The sequence below is a fragment of the Trichinella spiralis genome (assembly GCF_000181795.1).
Source record: "Trichinella spiralis strain ISS 195 chromosome Unknown Scfld4, whole genome shotgun sequence".
NCBI lineage: Eukaryota > Metazoa > Nematoda > Enoplea > Trichinellida > Trichinellidae > Trichinella > Trichinella spiralis.
In genome coordinates, this window is record NW_003526943.1 from 4,219,972 (window position 1) to 4,234,603 (window position 14,632).

General features: G+C 32.1%; 2 protein-coding genes across 2 annotated transcripts; both read right to left on the minus strand.

Moving 5' to 3' along the window:
- Positions 1–3,137: 3,137 nt before the first annotated feature.
- Positions 3,138–10,107, minus strand: Tsp_01075 (paired box protein Pax-6). Its single transcript, XM_003376815.1, has 8 exons — positions 10,031–10,107; positions 8,903–8,939; positions 8,292–8,657; positions 6,263–6,500; positions 4,418–4,500; positions 4,139–4,281; positions 3,701–3,909; positions 3,138–3,244 (listed from the first exon to the last, which is right to left on the minus strand). Exons 1-8 carry the CDS (start codon positions 10,105–10,107, stop codon positions 3,138–3,140), a joined length of 1,260 nt encoding a protein of 419 aa, XP_003376863.1.
- Positions 10,108–11,493: 1,386 nt separating this feature from the next.
- On the minus strand, positions 11,494–12,382 carry Tsp_01074 (DNA topoisomerase 2-alpha). Its single transcript, XM_003376816.1, has 3 exons — positions 12,237–12,382; positions 11,836–11,956; positions 11,494–11,682 (listed from the first exon to the last, which is right to left on the minus strand). Exons 1-3 carry the CDS (start codon positions 12,380–12,382, stop codon positions 11,494–11,496), a joined length of 456 nt encoding a protein of 151 aa, XP_003376864.1.
- Positions 12,383–14,632: the final 2,250 nt, after the last annotated feature.

Genomic DNA, 14,632 nt, shown 5'->3' on the forward strand with positions numbered 1-14,632 from the left:
AGAAGTGGATGGACTGTCCGGCGCATCTATTTTAAAAAATATTGCGACTGTAGTAGCTTCATGCAGTACGTATTTACTCAATTTTGCGTTATTTTTACGCTGTGTTGGACTGTGCTAGCATGAAAGCGAACATTCTGCACTTCCAGACATGTACGGTCCAGGTCCAGTTGAGCAGTCTTGGCCAAGCGTCTGGAATCCAGGACCGATGCTGCCGGAAACCAACCTCCTGTTCACAGCGCCTCCTTTCCGTTCATCCTAATGTTTTTATCTTTTTTATTTTAGCATTAGTAGCGATTATTTAGCATTTCAGTTTGGTTGTCGTCATCACTACTGCTATGATGTGGAACCTCATGAGCAAAGACAACCTTCGAATCTGCAGATCCACAGCATACATACACACTAGGATATAAAAATCAGATCTATGTTTTTGGTGATTTTGAAATCCGTGAATGTTGAGGGCCGACTGTATATTAAACATATAACAGACAAATGCTTCTACAGAAATTATGAAAAGATTTGTTGAGTTTAATACAGATTGATAAAAATGCTTTATATTTTTGATCAGTTAGTTTATAGTAAGCATAATGGATAAATTTAGAATAAAATGGTAAGCATAACTATGAGAAAGAACAACTTTATAAAATTTAGAACCATAAAACATGAATAACATCAGATTCTGAACTGAACATTATAGTGCAAGTATTGAGAAGTCTAATAATTAAGTGATAGTAGAAGTCATTATATAACAGAAAGATTTATGGTTTATGGAATCTATAAGTGACGGGCCTGTTCATCATGACTTCTGAACGTTGGTGCTAACAACTCTATCTACATGCCAGCCTTCAGTAATTCTGTAGCATTAATAATTGAGAATTCTAACATCATCAGGATGAAATTTTTGTAGAATGCTCTTAACTCAGATACTCTCATAGATGACTCCTGTTTACTACAAAATGTTATACATTGTGTAAAATATAAAGTTATACTTGCTTTATTTTAACTCATAAAATATGATTTTCTGAGTGTAGCCAGAGATCAGTGTACAGTTTGGTAGGCTTTTTATATCATGTCGTGCTGGGTAGCAAGACTAACGGTTAGATTTCAGTGTCACATCTACTTAACACTTAAAAAATGATAAACACTATAGCTGCTGCTGAACCTCCTGCTGAAGCACATTCCTGAAAATCAAACTTTTGCAAACTCTCAGAAATTTTAAATTATTAAAGCGATGAGAATCTTCTATGTAGTTAAGAACAGTTTCTAAGTGATAAAAAAATCACCTAAAAATTTCATTTGGAAAACATTAGCAAGTGTTTTCATGTATACCATCAGTGTAGATGTCATTGCTTTGGGGACATTAGTCCTCTAATCTTTGTTATGGTTGTCGCTAATCAGCATCCTTATTGCAACTGTATAACATATGAATATATAATTGATAAACAGGTATCCTTAAATAATCATAAATAATTTTAAAGTTAGTCATTAATTCAATCCTAAATAGAAATAAAAATTAAAACTAAGCATGAAGCAGGTCAAAATCATTGTTTTAAAATCATAAGCGTTCTTGAAGAATGACAAGCAATACTGGAACTTTGGAAAACTTTGCAATAACTATTACAGTATAATGAACTAATGATAAAATAAACAAAGAGCAGCACACTTGACATCAAATCATTTAACTAAAATTTGACCAATCAAGCAGAGAGAAATTAGATCATTCAGTGACCATTCAATCGTCAATTACGCAAAAACGTAAATTCTTGGTTACCACTATTATAATTAACTGTAATGCAGCAAAGTTTAACACATTAATTAAAGATACGGAAAATTTTTTTTTATTTCTTATTATTTTAAATTTTTACATAAGAAGATAAACTCACTTTCTTATAAGAATTCTATTTTATTCATTTATTATAGTATTTGCGCAAAGATTATGTTTGTCTGCTATTTCAAAAAAATGTATTTAATTATAGTTGACATTTTAGCATTTATTATGTGTGTAACTCATACAATCTCTAATTTTAATGTATTTTTGAATGATAATGTATTTAATTGCAACGATTGTAACGTAATTGCATTTTAAGCAAATTTAACATAAATTTGAAATATTAATTTCTCAAATAATGTGAATAAAATGAAATGTAACTGCTTTTTCAAAGCTTTATAATTTTTTATGGTGCAGTTGCTTCCATTTGCCATATTTTTTCTGTTTCTTATTTTTGCATAAAATTGAAGCACTCTGTTTCATTATGAATAATTTCTGACTTAAATGTCACTATGAGTTTTATGTTTTTAAAGTTTACATAATATAAATATTCCATCTAAAGAAAACAAGTTTCACTTTGTACTACTTCAGAAACATTCTTTTTTCTATATTTATATAGCATGAATTACAATTATTCTGGAAATGTAGAAAGCACTTATTATTCATAACGTATTATTCTGTTCTTTTCTATTATGTAACTTAAAGCATTTTTAAATATTGCAGATAGAATTTATTGTGTACGCAAACAAGGCATAGAATTTATCTTGGTTTTAAATGCGTAAATGCCCACAAAACATGAAATATCATAATTTTAGTTTTTCTATTACAATAATATATACATCATATTCAGAAAAATAAAATAAAAGATTTACTGAGATAATCTTTGCATGTGTAGAACTTTTGATAACGGGCATTTCAATGCATTTCACACAAATCAAAAATGGTTCATTATATTTGTTTGCAATTAATTTCTGTTCTAATTTATATCTGCTTTTAATGAAACGACACTTTTTCTTTCAGCTTATTCTTTATGCTTTTTTTATAATTTAAGTAATATTTTAAAATATTTGAATTAAGTATTTTCTAATTTTAGTCAAAAAATTATTAATCTAATAATGAAATGTAGACTTATGAATAAAATTCATTTTTTGACTGAAAACATTTTTCCTTATAATAGCAGTCGTTGTGAACAAGGTTCAAGCTACAAGCTATTGCAACTGTTTTATTTAGTATTAAATTTGTTTAGTACGTTAAACGCTGATACGTTAAACTATTTTCCTACACTTTCACAATCAATCATATTTGCACGTCTAACACGCACTGCATTAATGACAAGTTTTGAAGATGTAGCTTGTACAGGTTTGACAAAAATTCACTGCAATCTAGCAGGCCAATATTGCGTCACAGTACAGCCGGACATGTCTGTCAGTACTTGACCTGGCACTTGTAGGGGAACTGATACTCCAGCAGAGATCAAACCTAAATAAATAAATATTTAGTTGGTTATTTATGAATAAAAATAGTTCGATATAAATTAATAAAAATAAAAAATAATAATAAAGAATTCCATTATTAAATTTGCATCTTAAGAAAAGCAGTGCAACTGATGATCATATGATTGATGTATTGCTTGTCATTTAATGATTAGTAAAATTTTTGATAAAAAACTCCCCTAATGTATGTTTTACACTTCAAATGGCTTTTCAGAATTACAGGTGATCAAATAAAAATAAATGTCAAACAATAATGCTTTCAGATGTCATTTCCTTATGAAATCTTTGCCTTTTTAAGGAGGCATGTGCGAAATCTAACTTTATGCAATGCATATATTGGTGCATGTCTACATGTATAATAAATATTAAATAAAAGAAACAGAAATATGGAATATGAGATTTAGATTGAGCACTGAAAAGGATCTTTGATCAATAAACTTACCAGCTGAAACATTTCCTGCGGTGTTAACAGGCCCGGATGACATTTGATGGCCAGTATTTTGTGATGCAGCTCCAAAAGAGCGATACGCGTGAAGCGGATCATAAACTCTTGAGGGTGGAGCACCAGGAAGCATGCAGGAATAGCTGCTCACATCGGCACTGTTACCGGCTAAGCTCGGAGTCATACTGAAATTTGCCACGCCGCTCAGTCTGAAGTAACAAGAATAATATGAATAAAGTTATACAATAATAAAAATTGAAAAAATGGAAAAGCTAGTTGCTTTTAAATTACCCATAAGTATCACTGATTGTTGGCTGTGACAGACCCGGATACATTGATACAGTAGGTTGTGGGAATGCACTGGGAAAATTTCTCGGTACTGACACTGGCGCCGTGACGGCAGCAGCAGCAGCTGCTGCAGCGGCAGCGGCAGCAGACGCTTGTGCTGTGCTTACTGATGATATCCCTGTGTTTTGGTGACTTGGATTTGTTGTCGTCGTGTTTCCACAATCAAAAACTCGCTTCTGATTTCTCAGCTTCTCCTCACGGCGCCATTTGGCTCGTCGGTTTGAAAACCAGACCTTAATATATAGAGCATACGGTGAATGATCGTATTTCATTGAACATATTGACATATCGTCAAGGTGATGGGCAAAAGGCTGGCCTGACCAGCAACATCAAGTGGAAAACTTGACAAAATGGTAAAAAATCATTCACCTGTATTCTTGCTTCTGGCAAATTGATGCGGCCCGCAAGACGTTCTCGTGCAAACACGTCTGGGTAATGGGTGCGTTCGAATTCTAAAGGCGAAAATTAATAGAGAATAAAAAAAGAAGAAAAACAAAATCAACGGCAACATCACTTCCATCTTATCAACATCTTATGCAAAACAATATATTAAAATATGAGTTCTTTACCTCGTTCTAAAGAATCAATTTGCTCTTGCGTAAAAGAGGTTCGGTTGCGTTGCAGTTTACGCTTGAGTCTCAGTCTTGCTGAAGCAGCATCATCTCCAGATGAATCCAATTGCTTTGCTTCTTCCTCTATACAACAAAGAAAAATAATATAGTTATTTTTTATATAAAATTGCAACAAAATAAAGTTGCAATAAATTCTACATTCTATGCATTCTATTCTGCTTGCTTTCTGCAAATGTTTTGGGTAACAATAAATTTTTCAATAAAAAAATGCAATAAATAATAAAGTACAAAGTGGATTGACAGAGTTGCACATTCTATAGGTATATTGCATAATTCAGGCGGAGCGGACAAGAGCGACGTTGTACTGATCGCCAGTGCAAGCTGCTCTGCCCATGGCCACGTACAAAATGGCCAATCAAAATGCACATCCATCATTATGCATATTGTTCAACATACTTGACATGATGTGATGACAAAGAGAAGACAAGAGATAATTTTCCGACGTAGGGGAGACAGTCAGTCTACTGACCAGCAGGCCCGGCTTGAAAGTGTGCAGCTGTAGAGGAAAAAGTTGAAAAAGTTGGATAAATTTGATTGAAACGACAGCAAAGACAGTTGCCTGAAAAATGGCCCGTCCAAACAATGCAGTTGCAGAGAAAATAACACCGTCGTCCGACGCAATATGGCGATGTCAACGTTGTTCTGTGGTGACGAGCAGTCGTGTACGTATGAATGATGATTGCAATGACATGATAGGTCATTCAGGCAGTTAATAAAACTTGGATGGCAACAAACTGCTGTTATTGAAATTGGGTGGCATCAACGAATAAATCTGCTTTCTTTGTTTAAACATTGGCGTTGCTGCAGTAAGCATTACAAACTTATAAAATCTCTCATATTAACTTCCATCTTGTTTATATCTATATGTATGTTATTCTATTTCTTATGGATACAGTTCTGCAATTTTTTTGACTGCAAAGAAAGTCCCCCAGATAGCTGTCATCAGACTGGTTGTTCAAATCAAGCAGGATGAATCGTCACATTACCGCTGTCGTCGCATGACAGCATCATCCCATCTGAATAATATAAATTATCCCCAGCTTATCACAGTCTCCATTCATCCGCCCCTCTAGCCATTTTATCACATTAATGTGTGATGAAATGATATCATTTTTCACATTTGGTAATTTTTCTTGTTCAAAAGTTTATTTGCTAATTTAAAAAATTTCTTTTCCACTGTGCATCAGTTGAATATAGGGCGTGACAACAGAAATACTCTTGTCTAAAATGAGCACTCCATGGCAGCATTTTATAAACGGAAACTGCACATGGTATAAATAATGTCGTTTTTGATATGTTAAATTTTTTGTCATACCGTGTTAAAACGACAAGAAAATGAATGCACATGGTGGTCTGAAAACTGGAAACTCCGTCACGTGCAGCTTAACATAATGAATGAGGTTGAAAAATATTAAAAAACTTGACTTTAAAATAAAAAAATATTGGGCATACATCATGTAACTTTAATTTAATGATTATTGTAAAAAGTTTCACTTAATAAAGATATTATTTTAAACTATTATTATCTTTTGATTATTTTGTGCTGTTCAAATGCAATTAAAATTCAATGTTTTAATCATACCTTTTTTTGATTCAACTGAAGGAGTGACTGCAAAATTTGTAAAAAAATTTGGCGCAGAAGGATTCATGGATGTAACGTGGGCATTTGGTTGGGGAATAGCGGCTGCAGCTGCTGGTGAATAAAGCCATGAATGACCTCCGTTCCATGACATGCGAAGTTTGTCATAAATTTCTTGTTGAGCTGCCTGTTGCTCTTTTTGAGCGGCCAAATTTCGAAGTACCCGATTTATAGATGATACCTGAATATAAAATGTACTTATGCTATTGTTTAATACTTACAAACACTATTTTTCATGTATGAAATTAAACACATGCATTGTAAATTATAAAAGAAGCATTTGGAATAAAAGCTATTTTATTTAGAATTAAATGTACATTTCTCCAAATATTAATTTTAAGATTCAGTATGTTAATAATATGGCTGATTAAAATTTTAGAATCAAATGTAATTATTGATTTTTTCAAAATTGATATGTTTTCGATGCACAAGAGACAAATTATGATGCATTTTCATTGAGTCTTATCCCTCCAGTGCACTGCAGTTTTCGTTGTAAAAACGAGTTAGCCAAACATTACTGCTTCTCTTATAAAAATACCGTATACAGTTTAAGCTGATTTGCAAGTTAAAAACTGATAGAAATAGCATTCATCAACATGTCTAATTTGATTTTTAAAATTATTTTTGCATATTACTCACTTATGAAATATCGAATTTAAGCAATATTAAGCTGAATTACAATGCTGAATCCAGTTAAATGTTTGTATTGTACCAATTTTTGGAAAAATAGATTTTTGAATTCTGAAAATTTTTTGCAAATAAAGAAAATTAAAATTGTTTCATTCAAGCATTTTTAGAAAATGCGGCTTTAATTACCATTTTCAGCTTCATGGTTTCTATGCCAATCAAAAATGAGTATTAGTTAAAATTTTACATTTACATTAAATTGACAATACAACCTTATCATAAACAATTCGATCATATTATTATGAGATGCGATGTTGAAACACAAACCAAACAATCATTTTTGATTAAATAAAAATATATCAATCATTCAATCTAGAAGGAGGATGGGGAAGTAGTTAACTTCTTTGCACATACCGTATTTATCATAAATTATTTGTATATATTTACAAATAAAATTTTCTAAAGTTCGCACTTTTATTTCACTACTAACATTTAACCTTAATATATTATTAAAAAACAGTTGTGTTTTGAGAAGCTAATGCTTAAATTTTATTAAATGCATAATATTCTCGTAAATTTTAATCTTTACGTATTTAAATCTTTGTCACTTATTTATTTTTTATAACAAAAAATTATAATAGTATGTTTTCCAAGTTAATATATGTTTTAAGTATTTTACTGCTTAAAAAGGATTTACCATTTTTATTATCCATGGCATTCTAAATGTAAAATTACAAGTAACTTTTTCTAACGCAAAAGTTCTAATTTTTCTAGACATTAAGAAAATTATTTACTGTCAGTGTAAATAAATAAATTTTCTATCACAAGCAATTTAGTGATGCCTTTAGCATTATAATTTTATAAAATATTCATCACAGTCTGTTCTTAATTCTGAAACTTCTCTAATTTCTTAGTTATGTTTTTAATATCATTCTAGAATGCTGAGTTTCATTCTGTTATCTAAAAGAGTAGAAGAAAATACTGCAAAAGAGAATAAACTAGCTAGCAAATTTAGTGTTATGAAGTATACTGATCGATCAGCTACGACTATAACCGAATTGGTCAATGATTACGGTATTATTAACAACTATTGACTCGTTCGTAATTAGCCTGCAAAAACGAGTAGACTATTACTTATGCCCAATGGATCACTATGAGCTAGTGTCAATGCAATTTAAACCCTTCCCGTTAACTGGACAACATTGAAGTTTGCCGTGTCGAGTGAAAATTACTGCTGAAATCACGCGTGCATGATCTGCCACCCGGTAGACTCCACTTAAAATCATCATACTGTACCACTTGCTAAATGAACATATTCGTATACGGTAGACCATGACCAACTTACACTTGGAATGTTGTCTTGATTGCAGACATTTTCTTGCAACAGACGGTCACGAATTTCCCATGCAAAAATTGATGGACATTCACGCTTATAGTCAGCAATCTTGTCGACCACTTTGTTAGTGGCCACACGGGGCTTACTACCGCCAATTGCTCGAGGGCGTATTGAGCCAGTCTCATAATAACGGCATAGGATTTTGCTTACACATCCGTTGGATACTTGTAAAATTCGTGAGATATCACATGGACGTGCGCCTTGATGAGCAAGTTCGATAATCTTTTGTCGAGTTGAGTCAGGCAATGGTCTTCCATTGACAAACACTCCACCCAACTGATTAACTCCTGTGTGTCCTAAAATGAAAAATTTGAGCTGAATTTTTGAATAAAATATTAATATATAATAATATATAAATAATAATATATAATATAATATAATAGTTACGGAGTATATTAATTAATATTGTTTTAGTAAAATTCATCAATACTTATTTTAAATGTATGTTATAATATGTTTAAATGAATAGCAAATTTCAAATTTTTAATTTTATGGTTTCACAAATATTTGATGATGTTAAAAAAATCATTTTAAGGGTATTAAGGCATATTGGCTTAAACCTTCATAATATCTTCATAAGAACTATCAGCAATTGTTCTGAAATAAAGAAATAAAAAGTGAAATCATGAATAAATCATGAATTCATGAAACAACAGATCCTTTTTACATAATTCTCATAAATTTGCATTGTTATGGTCTTTAAATAAAACAAACAGCTGCAATTTATTTAAAAACCTGAAAATTATGTAATATTTCAAACTCAAAGGGCATTTTCTTAATCTCAGTATCATATATTTACAAATATGATCATAAAATGATGAATTATAAATCATGAAGTTTAAAATAAAATAATATCTGTCTGTGTCAGCTTTTTTAATGTATAAATAAGCTAATAAACTACATGGTGGAAATTAAAAAAATCTAACAAGTTTAGATGTGCTCAGTAACAGAAACACAAATAATTTAGTACGTAATGAAGGCAATTTTATCTTCGTCTGTAATATAATTACTAAAGGATTTTACGATTTTTCAAATAGTATTCAACTTTTTGAAAACATCACTTTTTACTTGCTTAATTTTCATAATTTTTACAGATGAGTTTTTTATGAGCCTTTTGTAAAATCTAATTTTCAGTAGTCACTTTTTGATCTAGAAATTAAGCTCATAAAAAGGTGTGAAAAGGACAGATTGGCAGTCATTAAAATGCATGAAACATTTCACTCGCTTTTGTTGTGCTTGACAGCATAGCAACTGTCTATCAATTTATCATTTTGGCACTTTGCCTGCTGGAGGATTCTTGAAAAGTAGCAGTTTGTCATAAAACTGAATGATTGGCATAGTGGTTATTGAACATATGGGCCATGCAGGGTCGGTAAAGTGATCTGACCCTTGACTTTGGATTCGCCTTAAAAGAGGCAGTCGGTTTGGTTTTTATCCATTGTCGAATCCTAGACGCGGATAGAAAATAATTCGAACTAGACAAGGCCAATTATTTAGGGTCGGCGAGTTCTAACGAGCATTCTAAGTTCCGTCAGTTGCCCAATCACGGCTTGCTATGTTCGCCTCACTGCTTAAGCGTGATGATTTTATTTACTCGGTCCCAATTATAGAACAAAAGCCATTCAGTTTGGCTTGGTTACGGATAGTGTTTAGGCGCCAGCGGGTGGTGGCTAGTTGCACTGACTAACCTGACCGCTTTTTGCTCAGATCGTACGCCGAAGCTAGTACGATGTAGGTCAGAGAAGCCTTTTTTGTCGTTTCTCATCGACGCGTTTAATCCGCTTCCTCCTAGACGGCATTTTGCTTGGTCGGTCGGCCATCATAATAGTATTAGACAGTTGGCCAGTGCTGAGAATGTAGTCGGCTTCGTCCTCTGAGTCAACCACATTTGTGACGGATCCTTGCCGAGAACAGAGCCTGCCGCCAGATCTTTTGTTTTTTTTCCACGCCGACTCCTTCTACTGGAAACGATTGGATATTTTCAGTTCCGCTGGCTTTCAATGTCACACAAGCGTGAAGGCAAGCCGTGTGTCTGGCGAGTACCATCTGCCTCCATAAAACACTAACTAGCTTCAACTCAGTGAACCGGCAAAGCTTTTCTTGTACAACTGCTTCCTGTACTATTACATGTACTAATCTACTCCCAGCTACACGGTACTTTTATAGTTGAACATTTTTATAGCTGGACGTTCATTATCACACTCATGCGAAGTCTTTTTCATATAAAGAATAAAATCAAACTAACCCTACAAAAACTACTAGCCTATAATTTTAATTATTATTTAAAAGATAATCTATTTCAAAAATTTGAAAACTGCAAGATTTATTGATCATAAAATTAATTTCAAAATCTACATAATATAGAAATAAATACACAAAGAACGTACACAAATTCCATATTTAAAACTTTCACTCGAGTATGAAACTTCAAAATTTGACAATATCTTTATCATATAATCTAATGACCATTAACAATTAAATTATTTAAAATGATAATATAAAAATAATGAAGCATTATTTGTATAATAACAAAATAATATTATAAAGTTGTCTTAATGTAGACAAATATGATATGTTTAAATATTTTTATACAAAAACAACAGATTGAATCATTTTAAAATATTTTTGAAAAAGAAAATGCAGTAAAATAAGTAACGCTGGTGCAACGTCCTTGAAAATGTTTGCAATGCTCCTATGATAACAGTTTGTTGGAAACAATAGTGTTAAAGTCGGACAGTTTTGTCGTTTTTAAATTTCTAATTAAAATTGACACCAACCACATGCTTCTCTTATTAATGGGATGTGGGTGTTCTAATCAAGCTGAATTGGAACAATGAGCTCAAAAAAGTAATGGAAAAAACTAAACAGTCAGTAAAAATGTTGTCACTGTGTGTGAAATGTCAGTAGACTTCATGGAACCTAATTTTTCATTTTCAATCTTGAAATACCTAATAATTGGACATGAACAGCTAATTATTAGATGTGAAATACTTGTAAGAAAAGATGGTCACAAATTAGTTGTTCATTTGACTTTCACAAGGCATATTCTCACATGCCGGTTAAAGATAAAAGAAATGACTAGATAATGGACAGTTGGTCAGCTTTTTGAAAACTGACCACAAATTAACGCAATCGAGGTCGACTCTGCTTTTCACACAGAGGCCGCAGGTGAGAATACCAATGACCCAGCTGGTTCATTCTCAGGACATGAAAATGAATCTCTCTCCAGTTTGACTGGACAATAGCACCACAGAATAGAAAAAATAGCAAAAAGAAAACAAGTAAACAGCAAACTGTAGAAGTTTGTTAAATAAGTCCTACATCTGATAGATGATGACATCTAAATGTCGTATTTAAGTGGCGACATTTTATGACAATTATCACGGCCAGTCCTCGAATTGACACGTTTGTCTTTGGCATTTTTGGGGGTCAGTAGATAAAAACTCAAAACGCCAATGGCAAAACAAACTCGTTAAAGAAAACAAAAGCTTACCTTTGTGTGGCATGTCTTTTGATGCTGACGAATGATTTGATCGTCAAATGACCTTCCTGACTTGAACCAACTGTGATATGGACTTTTCACAGAGTTGATTAGTTGGACGTTGTTGGAGCAGCTGAAAAATGCAGTATTGTTGTGTTGTTGGAGTTTAGCCATGATTTTAAAGAAGACGACCATACTGAGCTGAAGCAGACTAAAACCTGGACTACAATGTGCAACTAGACCTCTCAGTTAACTGAGCTAACAAGCGCATGGCTGAATGATTGCTTAGTTGCCCTTGTCAACTCTGCGCCTAATATAAGCAACGACTGCTGATGCTTCGGCCCGAGTGATCGTCTTCACAACTAATAAACTGGAAACCGCAATTCCTTACACTTGATTTAAAATTCACCAACCAGAAGATATTTGTCTCCACGTCAGCCAAGTGCAAGCGAGCTTTGAAACCCACTCTACCGAATGATTCAATATCTGAACGCGAACGATCCAACTGATCTAGTGAAGTGTCAGCGAGCTGGATCGTCCAACCGGACTGGTCACTCATGCTCTATGGTCCGGTGGCCAATCGCCGCGCAGCGTCCGTTGATGCATCCCTCAGTCAACCAATCACCAATCGTCACTGCTTACTGTACGCTAGCGGAACAAACGTTTCCGCTAAATGGAGCTATTCTAATCGAAATGTTATGAAAGCATTTGTCAAAATTTTTCGTTTCAACGAACTGATACGTAGGATTAAGTCCAATGGCGGAATCGATTGCTGAAGTTAAGCTGGAACTGCTCTATATAAGAGCTTCATATAAATGTGATAACCAGTGCAGTTTAAAATAAAGCTCATATTTACATTTTTGTTCAACTGGTCAGTTTGTGTTTCATTGTTTGCAAGTATGAGAATAAACTGTGAATTTTCTTATTATTAAATGTTCTCGTCAAGTTGTAAAACAGCGTTCTTCAAGCATTATAATTCAGCAACATCAATTCACGAGTGCTGCATACAGTTTGCTTGCATTTTATTTTATCAAGTATACCGTGCAATGAACATGCTTAACTAATGACCGTGATATTTCACGTTGATTGCCTTTCAATCAGCATCTGATGCATGATGGAAATAATTTCTCCTCTTTCACATAATCATGTTATACATGTAATAATATAAAGAGGAAAGCATGAAATTCATGTCGCATAAACCGCTGTTGGAAAATTTATATAAGTAAGTACGTTCAACTTCATGAGCTTCTTATTCACAAATTCAAGTTGTAAATTCGACTGTTGCTCAATCAAAATTATAATATCAAGCTCAATAGCATTTTAATCATATTTTCCAAGTAATTAAATAGCACTATAAAGTCTACTTAAAGGAATGCTTCTTTGATATTTATTTTTTTTGATAATACAAATGTGTATTTAACATCATTTTATTTTGTTTAATAAAAAAAACATTTCTGGCATCATCTACGTTTTATATGTAAAAATCGTGATAACTTATCCAGAGTATTATGACAAAAATAGAAGCAATGTACTGATTATCTCATTTTCAAAGCAACCATAGCATTAATTTAGTTTTCATATAATGCAGAGCAATATGAAATATAGATGATCAAATTTTTCATGAACAATTTTTTTAATAAACTGCTTTTTAAACTTTTATTATTATTTATACTTTAAAATTGAATTACCTAAACTGAAAATTTTTTATTTTGAACCATTTAAAAATGTTATATTATTATCAAGAATGGTTTCTAAATCAAGCGTGCAGATTGTATGGGACAGTAAAAATTTTTTTGCATCAATATAATTAATTATATTAATTTGCATGCACAATATGAATGCACGCAGGTTATTTCTAATAGTAAAAGTATCAGTTACGCTTTTAATTTCTCATAATATCACATAGCACGTAATAAAAATGCGTTAATAAAGTAATAATTTTTCCAACCAGTGATAATGAGAATAAAACAAAAGTGTTATATGCATATGCAAAAATTTTATACCTAAAAATGTTAATTTTGTTTTGAAATATAAAAAACACCACCTAGATAAAATATATCACAAAAAATATTAAATACCTTTCTTTGAATACTTAATCTTTAATAAAAGAGAGCAAATTAAATTAATCTTTAACATTGATTCTTTATCAACGCTTCAGATTCATTTTAAATTGATTAACGATAGCAAACTTCATGTTTCTTGCTTGCCAGTTACAACCGTTGTTTATTTTATTCTATTTGAGTGATCAAAAGATAGGCATACATGGTTTTACTTTAATACAACAGCCAGTGTTTAACTTCGATTCAGATATATTTCACATGATCATCCTCTTTTCAAACATTTAACTTTCTTCTAAAGGTTTATCGCAATTAACCTACTTGTATCTTTGAATAAATTACACAGTATTTCTTTTTTAAAGAAAAAAATTCAGAAAATATAATTTCATTTGTTGTATAGTTTTCCGTGTTGCAACTACAGGTATATCAATAGTTCCTGCAGCCTATTGAAATAATAAAAATATGTTTAAGAAAAAATTAAATTTAACCAGCTTGCTTAATTAAAATACAATATAAACTTTGTTCTCTGAAACGAATGTTCTGTCTATGATGAAATAAGAAAAAAAATAATACGACCATTTGAAGAAGCAGTTCAATCTTTCGTAGTATTCACTTTATTGATTTTGTCAGCGGTGAGCAAGCTAAATAGCTTGGAAAGCAAAGCATTAATAAGTAGCAAAAGTTCACAAATTCAGACAGTTTTAAAATTAAAATTAAACTCTCAATGGTAATGACTTTAAGCAAGGATATTA